Source organism: Convolutriloba macropyga, chromosome 13 (genome assembly GCF_964194025.1).
Source record: "Convolutriloba macropyga chromosome 13, txConMacr16.3, whole genome shotgun sequence".
Classification (NCBI taxonomy): Eukaryota; Metazoa; Xenacoelomorpha; order Acoela; family Convolutidae; genus Convolutriloba; species Convolutriloba macropyga.
This window is the reverse complement of record NC_134480.1, coordinates 19,740,332-19,761,738: the sequence shown is the minus strand read 5'-3', so window position 1 is coordinate 19,761,738 and position 21,407 is coordinate 19,740,332. Positions and strand designations below refer to the sequence as shown.

Genomic DNA, 21,407 nt, shown 5'->3' with positions numbered 1-21,407 from the left:
CTTTTTATCGTGGTTTGTAACCTTTCGAATCTACAGATTTTGTGTTAAATTTTGGTTCAATTTTCAACCCAAGTTTGTGTTGTAGCTAAATTTCAATTGCTGGATTTGAGCAATATGCGTGGTTTGGTTCTACAATAAATTTTAAAGTTTATATCCAGTCTTTCTGATAGGTCTAAATGTTTCACTCTTTGATAAAAATATATATCATTCCCTCAGAGGAACAAAGCGGGAAATGGAGGGGAGAAATGTTTGGATAATAATTCGGCTTAAACTGGATAATTGCCTCAAAACCGGGAAATGGAGGGGGAAAATGTTTGATAATAAAGCAGCTCGGAGAGAGCTGTCCCTGCATGTAAATGGTTGGATTGTTCTATCCCATGCAAAAGGTTGGGTTGGCCCAGGGCATGTAAAGGGTTGGGTGGTCCTTGCCAATGCAAAAGGTAGGGTTGTCCTCAGGACAACCCTATCTCTTAAATGGGAGGACAAACCTCCCCCCCCTTCCGATCTTCCATATAGTAAATGTTACTACTGACAGAGTGCAAAGCTGTCACAGACAAAGAAAAATTACAAAACTACTTATTTTTTGCTACAAATTGCGGCTTCAATTGTGTCCAATACCAGAACTCTATTTTAGAATCTCGCTGATTTTACTTCTGTAAGATTTTGAAAACTTAATTATACCGTTATGCTCATGATATATTAAAAATGAAAGATATTTTCTAAAAACTTTAAATAGACGTTTGAAAATTTAGTCAAAATTACATTTAGCGATACAATTGCCTAAAAAAGTCCGTACCTAGTTTTTAGAGAAAAAAGGAAAGAAGACCGCAATGAACAGCGATGAACCTTGAGTAGTCAGCAATTGAAAATTTATCTTTGGTGTTTGGCTTTGTTTTTTTTTGTGTTGCTGTAATGTCCGCTGTCCTTGTCTTGCTATGGTTTCTCTAGCAGAATTTAAAAGTTGTTTTGCAACCCTGAGAGGTATGTTGAAACATTCTGTGCTATGCACAAACTTGCGCGAGCCGTCTTGTTTTAATATATATACTAGATATAAATTTGTTTTAGTTGCTACTGAAGACAATTCCTGCGTATCACCCTGACAAACAACCTGCAGATGATCGTCTGTGGTATTTCACCAGCGATCTCATCTCCAAATTCCTCTTTAACCAACTCAAGTCGTCTTCAACTGATTGATAACACTTTTAAAAAAATGCACATCAAGAACTTCTCGCTATCAGTTTTTTTGAAATTTAAACATAACGTATAGAAAACGTATCGTTGTAAATAAATAAACGTATAGATAACTGGGATAAGACTATCTTTAATAATTTTTTTCTACTGTTCACAACATACATTAAAGCCTAGATTACACGATTATTTTTCTTGTATATAATAATTTGCTGAATTTTGCACTCCCGGTCAAGCAGATGTTCTTAGCTAATTTCTAATTACAAATGATAATTACTCGACCAAACATTTTTTTAAAATTTATTGGGAGGCAGGTCTCAAATATTGGACAAGCTAATAAAATTTGAGCAATCACTCTAAAAGATATCTGAAACAATAGAAATTTGATGTGACAAAACTTTTTCAAAACATCTTTTTTTATATGTCAAACATAACCGACTAACGTCGGGCGAATTGCTCTCAAACGACCGGCCAGTGGTTGGCTTCGTCAATAGCTAGCCACGGTTTTGTGAGGCTAGCTTGGAAGGGGCGTGAGGTGAGCGCAGCGGTGGGGGGCTGATGGGGGGTGGGGGGAGTCGGGGCCTTACGGCCTGTGGTGATGATTGGGGGTAGGGGGCTGATGTGGGGGTTGGGTTTTGGTGGGGGGGGGGGGGGTTGGGTAGGGTCGTACGTGTGGTGGCGGGGTTCAACCTCGAAGAATCGCCCTTCACACCATAAGTATGAGTCTCAAAAACTGTAGATCGCATACTTGGAGACTAGTGAAAGGCTCTAAGAGAAAGAAGACGAAAAGTTTTTGAGGATGAAAAGTCAAATGGGTCAGACAAAAAGTCGGTCAAGCAAAAAATTGCACAAAAAAAGACCGACAGGACTAATATAATTGCTACAAACTTCGTTCGAGAGCAATTAATCAAGAGTCTCTGATCGGCCGATCGTTTTGATTTCATTTTTTGTGCAATTTATATCCTAATTACAACTTATCCTCTCAAAAATATTGGCATCAATTAGTTCAAATCATGATAGTTGCGAAGAAATTTAACTTAAAGGAAATGCTGCCAACCTTTTAGAGCATTTGGATGTAGTTCAACAGTTCCTCGTCAACGTAAAGTTAAAATTCACCTTCTTTGACAAGAGCCGTTGAGAAAGTGATGTCGGCTACAAAAACCCTTTTTTAATGGCTGAGATCGAAAAAAAATGTTTTGCGCTTCTCTGCGGCTTATTTCTACGAACAGCTTAAAAAATTAATTAATTTTTATTTTGCTGACGGAACACAAAGCTCTTTCAACGACCAATTCCAGGCCCACGGAGCTAAAGGTCCGACTTTTTTGTTAGGGTTTGAACTGGTCGGTCCTCGGCGTTTCGCTAAATAGAACTAAATCGCTTGCTAAAAAGCCGCAAAATGTGCAATCCGGACTTGTACATCAAAATCACTATCTGTTTTTTAGCTTCGATTTTTTTCCAGTTAAAGTATAATTCAAACGCCGTAAATGTGAAATATTTCTAGTACTAGTGAACCAGTTTTGGTAAAATAATATATAGTTTTTCCCGAATCCGCAAACAAATTGTTTGCATGAGAAGTTAGCGCCTTTTGCTTATTTGAACGAGTCGTGTAAAAGACTTAGAAAAGAAAACATGCCTCGTTTTTAGTTAACGCTTTTTCGAGCTCTATTTTTAAAATGGGCAATCATTATAAACCACTATTAAGATTTAAAATGAAAAAAAAATGAAAACAATATATGCGCAATTTAAATCCGCACTTTACGCGCACTTTACAAATCCGTTAAAAAGTGTCAGAATACAATTAGTCTGCTTAAAATTGAGATTCAAAAAAACAATTCAGTGCAGCGAAAATGCAGTCATCAAGAGTGATAAGTCACTGGAAAAATCACTAAAGACCCACAAGCAAAATTCTGCAGCAAAAAGTTAGACACTGCAATAATAGCTTCAAATTTAATGCAGAGCAATTATGACCCACAAGCGTGCCAACATTTTTAAGAAAGAAAAATGAGGAGTAGGGTTAATGATAACATGCTAAAATGAAGCTGAAGGTTCTAAAAAAGGCAAAACCAAACTAAAACGTTCCACTCACTTCCATTCTAAATGTTGATTGCATACTTTAAAAAAAAGGTCTATATGGAAGATTTTGTCTGTAAACATGCGTTTAAAAATCTTCAGTTGATTACAATCCACAAATTTCAAAAATATGAATTCTCAAAACTGAAATTTTTTTCAAAGCACAACACCATAATATACAATTATACCAGTAAAATCAATTCTTTCAAGATAATGCAATTAGGCATTATTTGATTCAGAAATTGATTAAAAAATCTCTTTTTTTTCATTCATCCAAAGACATTTCTGCGTAGAATTCTCAAAATCTGATATAAACAAAATTTCAGATCTAAACGCTCAGAGCTACGGAGTGGCCAGAAACGGTACTAAAAAAACATGGAACAAAAAGGTCCAAGGTCAAACATTCTAAGTTTACACTGTTTTTCGTCAAAATTCAATAGTTCTTTAAAAGAAAAAAAATCTCTTAAAATTTAGTTCATTTTTGGTCGACTCAAGGAAAATTTGAAGGAATCGGGATGCTTCCAAAAATTGTCATCAAAAAGAGTAACAAAATTTGCAGACTCAGCGTTGATTTTTACTAAAAGAGTAAATTTCTCTGTGATTCAACCGTATTCTCTCTAGACCGTAAAATTGTAGAACTAATTTTTGGGGGGAAATGAGAACCTTCGCATTCTTGTCACCCCTTGTGGTACTTCTCAACGCGTCACAGTTCTCTATGGTTGTAATATATAATAAATGAGATTGTGTCAATTAGACAACAATGAAAGAAAACCTAATTGAAGAATAATTTCGGAAATTTCCCTCGTAATAATATTTGTGGATTAGGACGACAATTAGAAGTTCTGTAGCTAAGCATATCACGGTTCAAGTACAATTAAATATTTGAACTGGCTCTCAAGTATTTACAAATAAAAAAGGAGCAAGAAAGTTGTAGACCCCAGAAAATGCAAACTCATGGACGACATCTACGTTATCCTCGAGTAAAACCTTCAGCGTAGGAAAAATTGCTGTCGAATGACCAGTGCGTGCCATAACCAATTGCAGCCTGCTTCAATGGGGGCGAGGCTAAGAATTTCACTTGTGGGCTTCAAATGACGTTACTGGAGTTTACTGTAAAACTGTATTATGATTTAATGGGTGAAAATGGCTTTTTTTCGCACTTTTCATTCGACTTTTAGTTTTAAATTGCCGCCAATTGAGCTCAGCTGCTTGAAATTGTGAATGAGAAAAATTGAGATCACGCGAAAGGCAAAACGTCAAGAGCGTAGAAATTGACGGCATCAAGGGCGTAGGCGTCACTCAGAACGTCAAGTGAAAATTTAAAAGACGTTTACACACATTTGCAGTAATTGCTTCAAACTTCGATAGAGAGCAATTGAAAATATCCTCAAAATTAGCAATTTAATTTTTGCAACGTAATGTAAGCAAATAAAAGTTAGCAAGCAAATAACATAGTTGGCACATTGCCGCAAGAGTTTAGTAGATCTGCAGTCTCAAAAAGATAGTAACAGAAACAGATCAAAGAGAAATTTTTTTTTGTTAAATTCTGAGATGTTATACTTCGATTACGAATGGATATAAGTTATTTCTGCTTCTATTAGCTGCTCTCCAATAACCTGCATTTAGAGTGACCTTATCTCTTTGAATTAAAGTAAAAAAAGTCAGTTTCAGAGTTAGGAAGTCATTTTTGTGAGCGAGGTAAGTCCAAAAATTTAGAGGTGTGACCAAAAATTTAATCATTCAAATGAAAAAAAACACTCGCTCCAATAAGAGTGAAAAACGACGTCAAGCACGCAATTCAGTTTAAATTGCATGAACAAATGACCAAAAAGCAGATTTGAAGTGGTTGTGACGCCATATGTTTGTAACAAAAAACTAGGTATAGAACTGACTATGAATGACTTGGAAATAACATTTAGAAAAATCAAATCGATAAACCGGAAAAAAGCAGAAGTCAGCGTCAAAATGCAGCAGCTGCACAAAAAAAACCCCAAGTGAGAAAGCGGATTTTTGTTGAAACACCATTTTCCCTCTCTTCTAAATTTCTATTTAAAAAATCTATGAATGGATTGGGAAAACCATTATGAAAAAAATCCAATAAAAAAAATCAAAAAGACATTAAAAATCAAAGTCAAATTGCCGCATGTGAACAAAAAACCACTAGGGAGAAACAGCTTTTCTCACTCTACTTTGAAATAAGAGTGAAAAATTTCACACCGTAAAACAACTCGTTTTTTTGCTCCACTTCCTGTTTCGGCGTGACCAAATTCACTACTCCAATTTGACTTTAACAACAGATACAACTTGATCGAAACAGATAGATCTAAAATGAAAAATCGCCGCCGCTCAAGAAGCTAGGTAAAAACATTTAGCGATAAATTAATAAAGCTTGTTAAAATTCGTTTCGCAGAAGCCGTTTATTAGGGACCTTTTTTGCACAAGTGAGTTCCTTTGACCTTACACTAATTCAAATTAAACTTAAGGTTTAAAATGCAAAAGTCATTTTATTAAGTGAGGTAAGTCGCGTATGATCAAAATCTAATCGCGTAGATGATCTTAAAACCTTTGCTAGAGAGAGAGAGAGAGAGAGAGAGAGACAGAGAGAGAGAGAGAGGAGAGAGAAATGACATCACCCGCGCAAACGCCGTTAGTGGGATGAAGAAGTCATTCAGAAAATTCTAGCTTTGCTGTGTGAACAAATGTAAAACAAAGAAGACGAAGAAACAAAAAAACGCCGCAGGACAAGTCCTGAAATACAACTCAAAGAATTTTCATTGACTAAACAAAAAACTAGACTTAGAACGGAGTATGAGTGAATTGGGAAAACCATTTCTAAAAAAAAATAAAAAAAATAAAGAAAAAAATCAATGTCAAAATGCCATATTTGAACAAAAAACACCTAACGAGAAATGGAAATTTGGTTCAAACAAAAACTAGGCCTAGAATGAACTATGAATGGATTGGGAAAACCATTTAGACAAAAAGCGATCCAAAAAATGAAAAAACAGTAAAATTGAAGTGAAATTGCCGCATGTGAACAAAAAATCACTATCGAGAAAGCGAATTTTTGTTCAAACACGGTTTTCTCACACTACTTTAAAATTAGAGCGAAAAAATTCACGCCGCAAAATTTCTCTTTTCCGCTCCACTTCATGTTTCGGCGTGACCAAAATCACTACTCCACTTGGACTTCAAAAATCCATGAAAATGTGTCAACAGATCTTAGACAGCGCCCCAATGCAATTCAAATTCTATGAAGTGTAAAAATTCTTTGAATTTAAAAAAAAACAAAGAGCACCTCAAAATAGCTCCGCTCAGCTTACAGCTTCGCAGCTATAAAAATGTGCAAACAGATCTTAAAGAAAACATGGCCGGAAGAATTCCGGAAAATACTCGAAGATGTAATCTCCAACAAGCAGCCTGTCAACTAACCAGTTTCTGATGGCAGTGAGCGACAAAGAAGAGAAAAGACATTTTCTTTTATTTAAATCTCGTAATTTCAGTTTTTACAAGTACAAATAGAAACAGAGAACAATATTTCAAGCCATCGAAACAACTCTCTTGCTCACACAAATTCGGACAACCCAAAGTAAGCACAAAATCATCTCTGATTTTGAATTGAAGCGAATAACTAAAACATACCCGGCAGATTGCCGGAAAATAGCCGCCGTTGATTCCAATAAGCATGATTCGGATTGAACGAATAGAAAATATTGAAAAAAGATTTTTGTATAAAAATATTTTTTAAGTCCGATTTATTTTGATGGCATTTCGTAGTTGAACATACTTCTGTTTCTTAGAGAGGCTACAGGGGCTACTATCAATACCAATAAGCATTAGAGATGGTAACTAAGACTTATAGGAACGACGTTCAAATAGCGGGAATCTAAAATTGGGCTTTATGGGTTAATCCCGTTTCTACTTCTGACTTCAATTTTTTATACTGACTCTGTTCATTTTGAATTGCTTTGCTGAGCAACTGATGTTCAAAATCACTTTTAGCAGAATGAGAGAAGAGAGAAACTAGCCTAGAGAAGTCAAAAAGATATCACGCAAAATGTTGAAAAAGCGGCAAAATGAAGTAAAGCGAAACTTTTTTTTCGACGAATTAAAAAAACATAGCAGGACAAGTCCTGACGTACAATTCAAAGAATTTTCATTGACTAAGCAGAAAACTAGACCTAGAACGGACTATGAATGGGTTGGAAAAACCATTTAGAAAAAAATCCGTTCTAAAAAATTGAAAAAACAGTAAAAATCAAAGTGAAATTGCCGCATGTGAACAAAAAACCACTAGCGAGAAAGCGAATTTTTGTTCAAACACCGTTTTCTCACTCTACTTTAAAATTAGAGCGAAAAAAATTCACGCCGCAAAACCACTCGCTTTTTCGCTCCATTTCCTGTTTCGGCGTGACCAAAATCACTACTCCAATTTGACTTCAAAAATCATGAAAATGTGTGAACAGATCTTAAAACAGAGCTGGCAGATTGCCAGAAAATAGCCGCAATAGATTCGTAGATCGGCAGTCTAAAAAAAAAACAGTAAAAAACAGACCAAAAAAAAATTGTCTTTTGAATGAAGGCTTATCTGTTATATTTTGACTAAAAATCTGTATAAGTTATTGCTGCCTCTATTAGCTGATCTCAAATAACCTTCATTTAGAGTGACACACACCCATTTGACCTTATCTCTTTGAATTAAAGTAAATAAAAGTCAATTTCAAAGTGAGGAAGTCATTTTTGAGAGTGAGGTAAGTCAAGTGTGACCAAAAATTTAATCACGCGAATGAACAAAAAACTCGCTCCACTAAGAGCGAAAAATGACGTCACGCATGCGATTCAGTTGAAATTGCATGAACGAATGAACAAAAAGTGGCTGTGACGTCATATGGTCGTAACATAAAATCATGCCGACGAAATAAAAAAACATAGCAGGACAAGTCCTGACGTACAATTCAAAGAATTTTCATTGACTAAACAGAAGAACTAGACCTAGAATGGACTATGAGTGAATTGAGAAAACCATTTCAAAAAAAATCAGATAAAAAAAATAAGAAAAATACAGAAAATCAGTGTCAAAATGCCGCATGTGAACAAAAAAACCACTAGCGAGAAATGAAAATTTAGTTCAAACAAAAAACTAGGCCTAGAATGAGCTGTTAATGGATTGGGAAAACCATTTAGAAAAAAATCCGATCTAAAAAATCGAAAAAACAGTAAAAATCAGAGTGAAATTGCCGCACGTGAACAAAAAACCACTACCGAGAAACCGAATTTTTGTTCAAACACCGTTTTCTCACTCTACTTTAAAATTAGAGCGAAAAAAATTCACGCCGCAAAACCACTCGCTTTTTCGCTCCATTTCCTGTTTCGGCGTGACCAAAATCACTACTCCAATTTGACTTCAAAAATCATGAAAATGTTTGAACAGATCTTAAAAAAAAGACAGCGCCCCAATACAATTCAAATTCTTTGAATTGTAAAAACCAAGAGAAGCCCAATAATAGCCCCAGCTATCGCTGTGCGGCTATTAAAAAAAGACAGCGCCCCAATACAATGCAAATTCTTTGAATTGTAAAAAGACAGCACCCCAATACAATTCAAATTCTTTGAATTGTAAAAATAGGAGCGCTATAATAGCCGGCTGAGAAGAGGGCGGCTATTAATTAAGAAAAATTTCAACAATTTTTCGCATTTTTTTGTTAAATTTAAAGAGCAAAATTGCTTGGTACCAAAGAACCTTCTCCAAAATAAATCCCTCGATAATCAAAACGCTTCCTACACCCATAGATAAGTGCTCACATACACAAGTACACAACTTCAGCTGGGTTCCATATAGACTTTCTCGGAATGCTCAAACATTGCTCTAACCAAAATTTTATCTCCCGAACAAAGTAAAATCTTAATATTCCTTCCCCTCACCTCGATGTCCTTGTTTTATGCGACAGTAAAAGTCGCATGTTTTTCTCACCCTTTGAAACCTCTGTCTGTGTTGAGGTACCTGTTAGTAATACAATCACAAAGCACTGAATATACACACAGCTGCTGTATATTTGTACACTGTGTGTCACTGCAAATACCCAAAAAGGCCAAAAAGCATGACATCGAAAATGCTATTAAACAATTAGAGTACACTGATTTATGAACATTGAATATTTACACAATCTATGCATCAATATCTATACATTATCTACACATATGTATTTGTCATTTGAAATCATCTGTTCTAGTGGTTGTAATTGTTTTTTAATTTGCACAATACATTGCTTAGTTGATCAGAACTGGGAGTTGACTCCCATCTTTTTGACGAGGAAGTCAAAGTCGTCGTTGGTCAACTTCTTAATCGTCTCTCTGTCTTCGAAGCTGTCATTGCCCATACCTCCCACCATCTAAAGTAGATTCCTAGCTTTAACATACATCGATATCGTTTATCAAGTTTGTGACTTGTCAACTTATCAAGTTATCGACTTCGGCGAGAAATTTGGCAATACAAAGAAAAAGCGTGAAATAACCTATAACTTCTAGCTCACAATTTGCACAATAAAAGCTTCGTCAAATAGGACGTAAAACTTTTTATCAAAAATTAACAAGATCACAGGGACTAGTTAGGACTTGGCAAATTTCTAAAAGTTAGGAAAGCTTAATAACATCGCCTCGACCAGTTGCAATCGAGCTTCATGTTTCGTTCAACGATCGACGTCACGCCAAATCATTCTGACACCAATGGCATGACAATAGCAAAAACCCAGAACAGCGCAACTGAACACCTGCGAATATTATTTTGAGAGCAATTAAAAATATAAATATGCCGAAATGAGTAGTAGGAACCTTAGCTGTCTGCAAGAGTCCTCTGTCTGAGTTGTTGATGGAGAATGGGTAAGATCCAACTGCACGGATGTCACCACCTCCTGGCTTCTTAATAGGGTACCCTACAAACACAAAAGCAAAAGCTGTTTAACATATTCCACTATCAAATCAAGACAAGAACTGAATTATCATATAAAAACTAAATACAGTCGTTCGTTAAATTCACGATTTCTAAGAGTGGTTAAAATAAGTTCCTTCTGTCGAGGCAACTATCTCAATAACATAGCCGGCAGATTGCCGGAATAGCTGCGAAGGAATAGACCTGCGTGCCATATAATAGATAGAAACAGATACAGATCTAAATTGAAAAAAAAATCGACGCCTCTCAAAAAAATGAGGTAAAAAACAAAGCGATAAATTAATAAAGCCAGTTAAAATTCATTCCGCAGAAGCCTCTTATTAGGGACCTTTACTGCACAAATGAGTTCCTTTGACTTTAAACAAATTCAAACTAAACTTAAGTTTTAAAGTGCAAAAGTCATTTTATTGAGTGAGGTAAGTCACGTATGATCAAAATCTAATCACGCAAATAAACTAAAAACTTTTGCAAGAGCGAGTGAGAAATGACGTCACTCGCGCAAATTTCGTTAGTGAGAGGAAGAAGTCATTCAGAAAATTTGACTTCTTCAGCTTTGCTGTGTGAACAAATGTAAAACAAAAAAGGAGCGTCAGACGACGAAACAAAAAAACATAGCAGGAAAAGTCCTGACGTACAATTCAAAGAATTTTCATTGACTAAACAGAAAAACTAGACTTAGAATGGACTATGAGTGAATTGAGAAAACCATTTTTTAAAAAATCAGATAAAAAAAATTAAAAAAAAAACAGAAAATCAATGTCAAAATGCCGCATGTGAACAAAAAAACCACTAGCGAGAAACCGAATTTTTGTTCAAACACCGTTTTCTCACTCTTCTTTAAAATTAGAGCGAAAAAAAATTCACCCCGCAAGACTACTCGCTTTTTCGCTCCATTTCCTGTTTCGGCGTGACCAAAATCACTACTCCAATTTGACTTAAAAATCATAAAAATGTGTGAACAGATCTTAAAAAAAGACAGCGCCCCAATACATTTCAAATTCTTTGAGTTGAAAAAAACCAAGAGCGCCGCAATATAGCTTCGCTCGGCTTACAGCTTCGCAGCTATAAAAAGTCCTTAATACAACGTCCTCACTTACTTTTCCTCTTGGGAATGTCTCGCTTATTTTGAAATTACCGTCGATAGAATTACTCTGGAACGACAGGCGAGGGTTGGCTCTGATTGCAGCTTGCGGCTCGGTGTAAGGAGGTCTTAGGGGTTTATTAAATAACTCAAGCGAGTGAAAAAACATTCTAGTAGAAAAAAAGCAAAAGTTTTGCATAAAAGTACACGCGCATTTACAATTCTTGCTTCAAACGTCGTTCGAGAACAAAAACTAAAAATTTTTACAGATTTACTAATTATACAGAATTTTATTAGTTTTAAACAATTTGGAGTAAGAGATTTAAAAAAATCACAATATAGGTCCACATATTGTCACACACATTTAGCCCATAACAAAATTAGCCAAGACAAACATTTTCACTTTCTGGCCGAACAGAAATCGCCATTATATTGAATCGAATAACAGAAAAAATTAATGTAAATTTTCAAGATTATTGAAGAGACTTGCTTCACCTAAATATTAATGTAAATTAATGAACATTTTTCGAAAAACAAACATGATCGACTAAAGTGGGGCTCAAATCACTGGTGAGTAGTTGGATGTGTCGGTAGCTAGCTGCAGCTTAGGGAGGCTAGCTTAAACGTGAATGAGGGGTGCATGGAGCGGAATAGGGAAGTATTAAGTGGGCGTGCGTGCGGTGCTACGGTTGGATGAGAGAGGCATGGAGTTGGGGAGTGAGGGGAGGTAGGAGTGGGTGAGTTAGGGGTGGTGTGTGTGCGTGTGTGGATGTGATGTGGGGGGTTATGGATTTATCAATAGTGGGGTGGACGAAAAATGGATCAAGCAAAAAATTGCATAAAAACGACCACAGGACTAATACAATGGCTACAAACTTCGTTTGAGAGCAATTCAAAATAATGAAACTTCGCCAATATTTTAAGTTTCAAATTTGCTTGCATTTCTGTTTAAAATAATTGGTCGATCAGAATGAAATGTAATATTAAATTTTGTCAGAGGATTATAAGTGACAACAAACGTAGCCAAGCAGCACGTCTAGATAACAGAGACGCAAGAAAAGTACTATGCACTAAAAGCTAAGTAACAAGAACATTACAACACATTCACTGTTTTTCTTACCAATACTGGCGTTGTGTATTTTCTTGTCATTCTTAATGTTCCGTTTGCCAATCCTAATGACATGAGTGCCTTTTCCAAATTGAACTTAAAAATGTTTGTTTCCAGAAGAATGTCGGTAAATAGCCGCAGTTGATTCCCATAACCAAGATTGGGATTGAAAGAAAAAAACCCATGAAAAAACTAATTTTTGTACACAAACAATTTTAAAGTTCGCACTATTTTGATGTCATTTTGGAGCTGAACATACTCCTGTTTCGTAGTGAGACGAGACAGGGGCTAGTATCAATACCAATAAGCATTAGAGATGGTAACTAAGAACAAAGTTTGAGTAACGGGCATCTAAAATTAAGCTTTATGGGTTTATCCCAATTCAATTTCTGATTTCGTTTTTTTAATACTGACTATGATCATTTTGAATTACTTTGCTGAGCAACTCCTCATTCATTAGAGGCACTCTGAGCAAAATGAGAGATGAGTTGAACTAGCCAAGAGAAGTCCAAAGATGTCGAAAAGCGGCAAATTGAGGTAAAGCAAAACAAACTTTGTGCGACAAGTTAAAAAACATAGCAGGGCAAGTCCTAAAATACAATCCAAAGAATTGAATGAAAATTGTAGAACTACTGTACCTGACCAGCAGATCAATGGAACAATACCAGCTAAACCATCCCAAAAAAATGAGAAACTAAAATAATCAAACAAATTAAACAAATAAAATCAATGCTTAGACTCTTGAAGTTTTTACTCTGATGGCCCAATTTGACCGTATCAAAAATACACAACAACCCACGCACAAAGCTTGAAAGAGGTTCATTAGCAAATAAATATGGAAAAAATCGAGAAATATGACACTTAAAACTGAAAATTGCAAAAATTAATGAGTTTCTTAATTTCGCAATTTAAAATGTTCAAAACTTTTTTGACGCTGAAATATGTCCAGCCAGAACTAAAAAAAAGTTTCATCGCCCGTAAAGATCAACATACTTAGAACATGATAAAACAAAATTTGAAAACAATTGCAATTCTTAAAAAATGGTGCTAAAATTTGTGATATTAAAATCTTCAGAACCATTTCGTTGTCTCTGGAGGCTACCCAATAACCCAATTTCAAAACTTAAAAGGTTCCATTGGCTCATAAAGATCGAAAACAGTAACATGCCAATAATTTTGCGAAAATGTGAACAAAAAATTGAAAATTTTATTAAAAAACTGCAAATTCGCGATAATAAAATCTTGAAAAACCATTCCGTTGCCCTAGCAACTATGCAGAAACATACTATGAAACCTTAGGGCAAGTTACCTGATACTTGAAGCAAGGAGAAGTGAACAAAAGACGAAAATTTCCAAAAAAAATTGAAAAATTTTGTCAAAGAGTTTTGTCAAAAAATTGCAAAGAGTTTTGTCAAAAAAGAGTTTTGTCAAAAAATTGCAAAAAATTCGTGATATTAAAATGCTGAAACAGTTCCACGGTCACTAAGAACTAAGCATAAACCTGTTATCAGCGGAGGTTTTCTGGCTCCTGAGGAAAAATAAATTCAAAAATTTTCAGAAAACAAATATTGCAAAAATTAGTATTGTGTTTATGTTTGCGTTTATGTTTGCGTTTGCGTTCATTTTTGTGTTTATGTTTGCAGTACCAAAACATATATCTAATAAAATGGTCATAAAAAGTAGTTATATCTTGCAGGAATCCTTTACCCAATTTGACAAACGTCAATTCAAGACTAAACATAACCGACTAAACGTCGGAAGAATTGCTCTCGAACGACTAGTGGAGCTCTAATGAATTGCAGCCTGCTTCAGTCGGGGGGGGGGGGCTCAATGGGATTAAGAAGTTCAATAGTGGGCTTCAAATAACCACATTAGAGGTTAACATATACCAGTTTTAAGATTTAAAGTAAAAAATGGTACATGTTTCGGCGCACTTTTCATTTGACTTTTAGTATTCAATTGCCGCCAATTGAGTTCAGCTGCTTGAAATTGTGACTGAGAGAGAATTTTCGATCACGCGAAACGCAAAAAGTCAAGGGCGTAAAAGTCACTCAAAAATTCAAAAATGAATAAAAAAGACACACATTCTACAATAATTGCTATGAACTTCGTTCAAGAACAAACATAGCCGGAAGATGGCCGGAAAATAGCCGCGATAGACGCTTGGGGTCCTCCATTAATTGAAACAATTAAAAAGATTAGACAGACAGATCGACCACCGGTCCTTTAAAAGACCACTAGAATTTTTGGTTTAGCTTTGGACTGTCATTTTTATGAGACACATAAGCTCTATAAGGAGAAAGCCTTAATAGGGCTTTTTAAAATTAGGATCTGGTGACGTTTGTGCCCCCTCGGCTCAGTGGGCGCATATTATTTGCACCCCTCAGATGCAGGTGCAAAATTTTTTACATAATGACTTACTATGTAATGACACGTGCTCTCTAACTGGGGGGCATATAAAGTACTGGGGGGGCACAAACGGAGAAGAACCCAAAATCAACATTCGAAATCGAAAACTCAAGACTCCAATAATCAAGAATTAGGGAAATATGTTTGGCACTACTTAGATGCACACTATTGACCTTTAATTAGAAAATGTTCATAAAACTTAAAGTTCCATAAGTGAGTTCAGAAGTCATTTTTGAGTGAGGTAAGTCATTGAAAAAGTCAATTCCAAGAAATCAGGGTAAGACGGAACACAAATCTGTAAGACAAAGTAAAAAAAACATAGCAGGACAGGTCCTGAAATACAATTCAAAGAATTGAATCAAAAACTTAAAAGTACTCTACCTGACCAGCAGATCAATGGAACAAAGCCAGCCAAAACACAAGTTAGTATCATTTTGCATGTTTGTATTTGTAGTACCAAAACATATAGCTCATAAAACGGTCATAGCAAGTTATTTTGTCTCACAAAAGGCTTTCATCATTTTTCGAAAACTTCAACGTAAGACAAACAAAAAAATCACATAAAACATTAAAAACTCATTTTGAGCCCGAAAACTCCTATAAATGACCTTTTAACGTTTAATTAAGGCCATCCCAGCAGCTGCACCACTCAAAGCACTTGAAGTTTATCCCGTTTTTAAAGATCAAAATCATTGAAAAATGTGTGAACACATCTTAAAAAAACACAGCGCCCCAATACACTTCAAATTCTTTTAATTGTAAAAACAAAAATAAGCGCCCCAATACACTTCAAATTCTTTTAATTGTAAAAACAAAAACACAGCGCCCCAATACAATTAAAATTCTTTGAATTGTAAAAAAAAAATAGGGAGCGCTACAATAGCCGCCTGGAATTGAGGACGCGGCTATTAATTAATCAAACAAAATACTCCAAAAATGACGAAAAAACGAGGAAAAAATGCACCATTTTTGGCTCAAAAACTCCTAAAAATGAGATGCAGCCGGGTAACAACAAGAAGACACTTCCTGCACATAAACCGACTGACGTCGGACAAATCACTCTCGAACGACAGGCGGGCAATTTAATTCAGAAGGTGCTGTAGCCTAGATAAATTTTTATGATTGCAAAAAAAAATCAGACAATGGAGGGGTTCAAACTGTCTTCCCTGGCGTGCTACACTGAAGCATTAACCAATCGGCTCCAGGTTCCAGGAATTACCTATCTTACGGTTGCTTTTGTTTTAGCAACAGACTTCATTTCTGAATAAGAGAGGAGCAATTCAGATTATGAAGTCACTCGAGAAAAGAAATCAAAGCAAATGCGCAAAAACCGGCCAAGCGCAAATTTTGCATAAGGAAGACACACGCGTTTACATTAACTGCTTGAAACTTCTTTCGAGAGTATTAAAAAATTGACATTGTGACTAACCAGTGATGCAGCATATCTTCTCTCCTTGTGAGGTTGCAGGACATGCCTCGAATACCTGTCCACTGTCGGATGAGGATGCATTGTTGGCTATGCTCATGTCACTCGAGAAATCAATCGAGTTGTCCATTGAGACAGTCAGAACCCAGTCCTTCAGGGATTCAAACACACTCTCGTCCTATAGCAACACAGCGGTCATGCCGGAAAACCGTTTCCAAGATATGACAAGTTCCCGGAGCATGACAGCGATAAAAATGAAATTTATCTGATACTTTAAAACATAGCTGGCAGATTGCCAGAAAATAGCCGCAGTAGATTCGTAGATCGGCAGTCTAAAAACAGTAAAAAAGACAGACCAAAAAAAAATTTGTCTTTTCATTGAAGGCTGATCTGTTATATTTTGATTGAAAATCTGTATAAGTTATTGCTGCCTCTATTAGCTGATCTCAAATAACCTTCATTTAGAGTGACACACACCCATTTGACCTTATCTCTTTGAATTAAAGTAAATAAAAGTCAATTTCAAAGTGAGGAAGTCATTTTTGAGAGTGAGGTAAGTCAAGTGTGACCAAAAATTTAATCACGCGAATGAACAAAAAACTCGCTCCACTAAGAGCGAAAAATGACGTCACGCATGCGATTCAGTTGAAATTGCATGAACGAATGAACAAAAAGTGGCTGTGACGTCATATGGTCGTAACAAAAATCATGACGACGAAATAAAAAAACATAGCAGGACAAGTCCTGACGTACAATTCAAAGAATTTTCATTGACTAAACAGAAAACTAGACCCAGAACGGACTATGAATGGATTGAAAAAACCATTCAGAAAAAAATCCGATCCAAAAATCGAAAAAACAGTAAAAATCAAAGTGAAATTGCCGCATGTGAATAAAAAAACCACTACCGATAAAGCGAATTTTTTTCAAACACCGTATTCTCACTCTACTTTAAAATTAGAGCGAAAAAATTTCACGCCGCAAAACCACTCGCTTTTCCGCTCCATTTCCTGTTTCGGCGTGACCAAAATCACTACTCCAATTTGACTTCAAAAATCATGAAAATGTGTGAACAGATCTTAAAAAAAAACATAGCCGGAAGAATTCCGGAAACGACTCGAAGGAAAAAACGAACGCCCCTAACAAACATAAAACTTATTCTACTGATTGACCACAATAACTAACATAATGCTTATCCTACTGAATAACACTTGTCACTTTAAAACAAAAAAAAAGAAAAAGAACAATGAAAAAATAACTGACCAGAAAAGACGATAAAGCACGTGATAAAAATTTTACATTGAGTTGCAAGTTTAAAAACAACTTTTGGCGAAAACCCGTGAAATAGGTTTTGTTTAATTTTGTTGAATCACTGCTATTTGAGACAAAAACCAAACACACATTTCAAGAAGAATAAACGAAGGTAACAGAAAGGAAATGAAAAACAAAACCAAAAATATTTTCTGTAAAACAAAAAAAAATTGGCCAAAAAAAAATGAATCAAATACCATTATGCTGAAATCAAATCATTATTTCAAAAAAACTTTTAATACTACATCTGGTCAAGTGTCCACCAATCCAAATCATTGTTTATTTATATGAGTAAAAACGAAGAACGAAAAAAATAGAAAAAAAGTTAGTGTTTAAGAAAAGTTAGCGATATTTGTCATTGAAAAGTGCACTAAATATATTTCAACAAAACCTCTAGAAAAACTCCTATCAAAAGCTAGACCACTAAAAACTAGCAAAAAGCAGACAATCAGAAGAACTCAGCAAAAATTCCAAAAAAAAACACGAAAATTTGCGGAACTCTTCATAAAAGTTACTCAATTATCTTAAGAGAAGGAAGAAAAAGTTTTGAGAAAAAGAGGCTGAGAAAAAGTCTTGAGAAGGAATTGATGGAATTAACCTTAAGAACACATTGATGTGCATTTTTGGGGACTAGGATCTCTCCCCTCTCCCGAATAGGTTCCAGGTCTCCCAAATACTCAGAGGAGAAGTCTGTCTCACCCTCCAGTTTTGAATAACAAAATGATTCAAAACTGAAATCGAAATCTTCAACACGCATCAAGGACAACTAATTTGGACTATAGGCATCCCCAAATGCTATAAAAAATTGAAGAACACAAAGGGCATTTTAAAAAAATTGAAAAAAAAATCATAGAAAAAATTGAGTTTTTTTTTATTTCACGGGAGCATATAGACCCAAAAAACGTTGATTGGAGCGAATTAGTACTGGAAGACTTCGAAAACAATAGGAAAGTCGAATAGGCTTAAAATTTTTTCTAAATATAAAAAAAACGAAAAACAGCAAAAAATTAAGAAAAATGATTCAAAATTTTTCAGTTTATTGTCATTTTTCTAAACAAAAAAATCGTTTCCAACCTAAGAGAATGTAATCACTTGGTTAAAAACTCTCTAAAAACTCAGTTACTAACATGCGTCTATTCAAAGCCATTAAAAAGCATTATAACAAAACAAAACGCAAAAAATTGCTAAAATTCGCCTAAAATTCAGCAAAATAGCTGAAAAACCAGCAAAATGGTATAAAAATCTTATTAATGACCAAAAACTTGCGAACCACTATTAAAACAACCCTAAGCATCACACAATATCATAATCAGACCTCTAAACCAAAAAAATAACAAAAAACGGTTTTGAAAAGCCGCATGTGAACAAAAAAATTTCGCTCGCTTAGAGAAAATTTTTTCACACATCAATTTATCGCTCTCTCAAATACAGCGGTATGAATAAAAACCACTTTCTTTTCGCTCCACTCTTCAATTTTGTTCAGCACAAAAACCACTCCAAATTTTTTCACGCGTTTCATTTCCCGCTTTAAAAATCACTCCAATAAAATTGATTAAAAAAAAGGACTTCTCCAATACTCCTCTTCGAGTCGTAAAAAGACAGCGCCCCAATACAATTCAAATTCTTTGAATTGTAAAAAAACCAAGAGAAGGCCAATAATAGCCTCAGCTATCGCTGAGCGGCTGAGAAAAAGTCTTGAGAAGGAATTGATGGAATTAACCTTAAGAACACATTGATGTGCATTTTTGGGGACTAGGATCTCTCCCCTCTCCCGAATAGGTTCCAGGTCTCCCAAATACTCAGAGGAGAAGTCTGTCTCACCCTCCATGGCCTGTTCAACTGTGTCAATGAATGTGTTCACAAACAGAAACGCCATCTTACGCAGGAAATCTTTGCGCTCCTCCTAAACACGAGCAACAAACTTTTCAATTTCAGTGAGAGCTTGAACCGGTATACAAATTTTGATCGTTTAAAGACACATTTTTCTTGCGAAGTTCGGCTTTTGAAGGAATCAAATCACAACATATAGACACAGCAATATAGACATAAGGGAGGAAACTAAAGCCATCGATAATCTCATCAGTTGTCCGTGGAGACTAGTTTGCTCATTTCATTTGCTCATACTTGGAGACTAGTAAAGCTATAAGAACACCGAATACGGCATATGCCCTCGTTCTTTACTAGTTGATTGCGGTTCTCCAAATTTAAAGAGCAGACGATCGATCAAGCAAAAATTGCAAAATTCCTCAAAGAGCAATTAATAACCAATTTCACAAGTGAAGCCTAACTTTGATCAACTTACAGGTATTTCCTCGTTTGACGACATGGATGCCAGTCTGGTAACGATGCCAGCTTCCAGGAAGACTTTGTCAGCTGGCACCTCGTGTATGTACATGGTCATGGCCATGCTCACTTTGGCTGCAAGGGGGAACAGTTTAGATGCTGTCATACAAGCGGCCCTATTTGCACTCAAGTGGCACACTACGAACAGAGTTGAAAGAAGATTCAACATATCTCCACTGTAAGCGTTGCTGTCCACCTGAAAAGTTCGCATTCCATTAGTTGTGCAACCACGTATAGATTGATTTGAAAGGTTAAAACTATGTAAACATAGGTTACATTCTTCAGGAACTTCTATCAAGAATGAAAGCTTAAAAGGTAACTTCGTTTGGAAGCGAACAAAATTGCTACCAATTATACAGATTTATCTTATATTCAGAATATAAACTCAGAATGGCAACTGTCAATGTTTAATGGAATCGAGCCCAGTTGAGTTACTTCTCCCAAATATCGGCCTTTTCTTCATGAAAACTCAAAACGTTCGTCAAAAAGTAGCAGCGTATATTTAATTTCAACTAGCCTCTTTGAGCAAAATTTTCCTCATCTTGTCGAAATGTGAGTATTCAACAGTCCACTCATTTCTAAATGCTGCCGGTTTGTAATCTTCCGGTTGTGTACTCAACACTTCAACACCCGGCATTGGACTGCTAGTGAGCTTCTCAAATATTGCTTTGAACACGTTTCTCACATCTTGACTGTTGTCGGCCAGTGGGCCATAATCCTCCATGATGGAGAATAGTTTGGACATGTTAGCATTGCGTTTGCTATCACCGGCTGACTCTACTTGGTCCAGAAGGCTACGAATGCACTTACGGAGAGCCCCAGGCAAGTTGGTAGTGCCCTAAAGCGAAATCGTTGGTGGTACCAAAAACTTTTTTTAATTACTGTCTATCGTTTTTTTTTCAACTTTTACATGAACACTAACAGCTGTTTTTGTGCCTTTTTAATTTTTCATATTAATATATTTCTCATACCAGCTGTTAAAATTGAATTCTGATTGCTTATGAATGCACTCTATTTCTTGGGCAAATTGTTTTTTTGAAACAAGTACTCTTAATGTTCTCCAACCTCAAATACGAAAAACGAGATCAAATTACAATATCTGGAATCACATTTGAACAGAGACCAATTTGACCATAAAACTCAACGGCTTTTCAGTTAATGCATTTCTGTTTCCCACAATCAATGAAACATCGACAGACTGTAAGAAGAAATACAGCAACTTCAGTTTGGCCCAGTTATTGGTCAACGCGCGTATTCAACAGAAGCAGTAGTTTCAGGGTTCATACTACCCTTTGTTTCATCAGGCTATTCTCCAATACGTCAACAAACATTATCACCAACAAACGTAACGAAATGTATAAGGACACAAGTTCATTGTACTTTCGTTCGCTCATCCTGGATCATCTCGAAGTCGATAGTATTCATTTCATTACATCATTGAATGTGACTTAGACTTTCTTGTATTAATTACATTCTCATTAAAGATTGCACTTAAGGGCATCAACTTAATCTACAAATAATTTGG

At 35.7% G+C, this 21,407-nt stretch overlaps 2 protein-coding genes across 2 annotated transcripts in view; one reads left to right on the top strand and one right to left on the bottom strand.

Annotated features, from left to right (window-relative positions):
* Positions 1-1,371, top strand: part of LOC142352210 (uncharacterized) — a 29,122-nt gene extending 27,751 nt beyond the window's left edge. Inside the window, exon 2 of the mRNA XM_075404645.1 lies at positions 1,066-1,371. Coding sequence (XP_075260760.1) covers positions 1,066-1,194 — 129 coding nt within the window. The 3' untranslated portion in view covers positions 1,195-1,371. The remainder of the gene's footprint in view (positions 1-1,065) is intronic.
* Positions 1,372-9,355: 7,984 nt separating this feature from the next.
* Positions 9,356-21,407, bottom strand: part of LOC142351651 (uncharacterized) — a 39,544-nt gene continuing 27,492 nt past the window's right edge. Inside the window, exons 5-11 of the mRNA XM_075403791.1 lie at positions 20,400-20,720; positions 19,842-20,078; positions 19,260-19,442; positions 18,138-18,305; positions 16,232-16,406; positions 10,087-10,187; positions 9,356-9,647 (exon numbers count right to left, since the gene is read on the bottom strand). Coding sequence (XP_075259906.1) covers positions 9,534-9,647; positions 10,087-10,187; positions 16,232-16,406; positions 18,138-18,305; positions 19,260-19,442; positions 19,842-20,078; positions 20,400-20,720 — 1,299 coding nt within the window. The 3' untranslated portion in view covers positions 9,356-9,533. The remainder of the gene's footprint in view (positions 9,648-10,086; positions 10,188-16,231; positions 16,407-18,137; positions 18,306-19,259; positions 19,443-19,841; positions 20,079-20,399; positions 20,721-21,407) is intronic.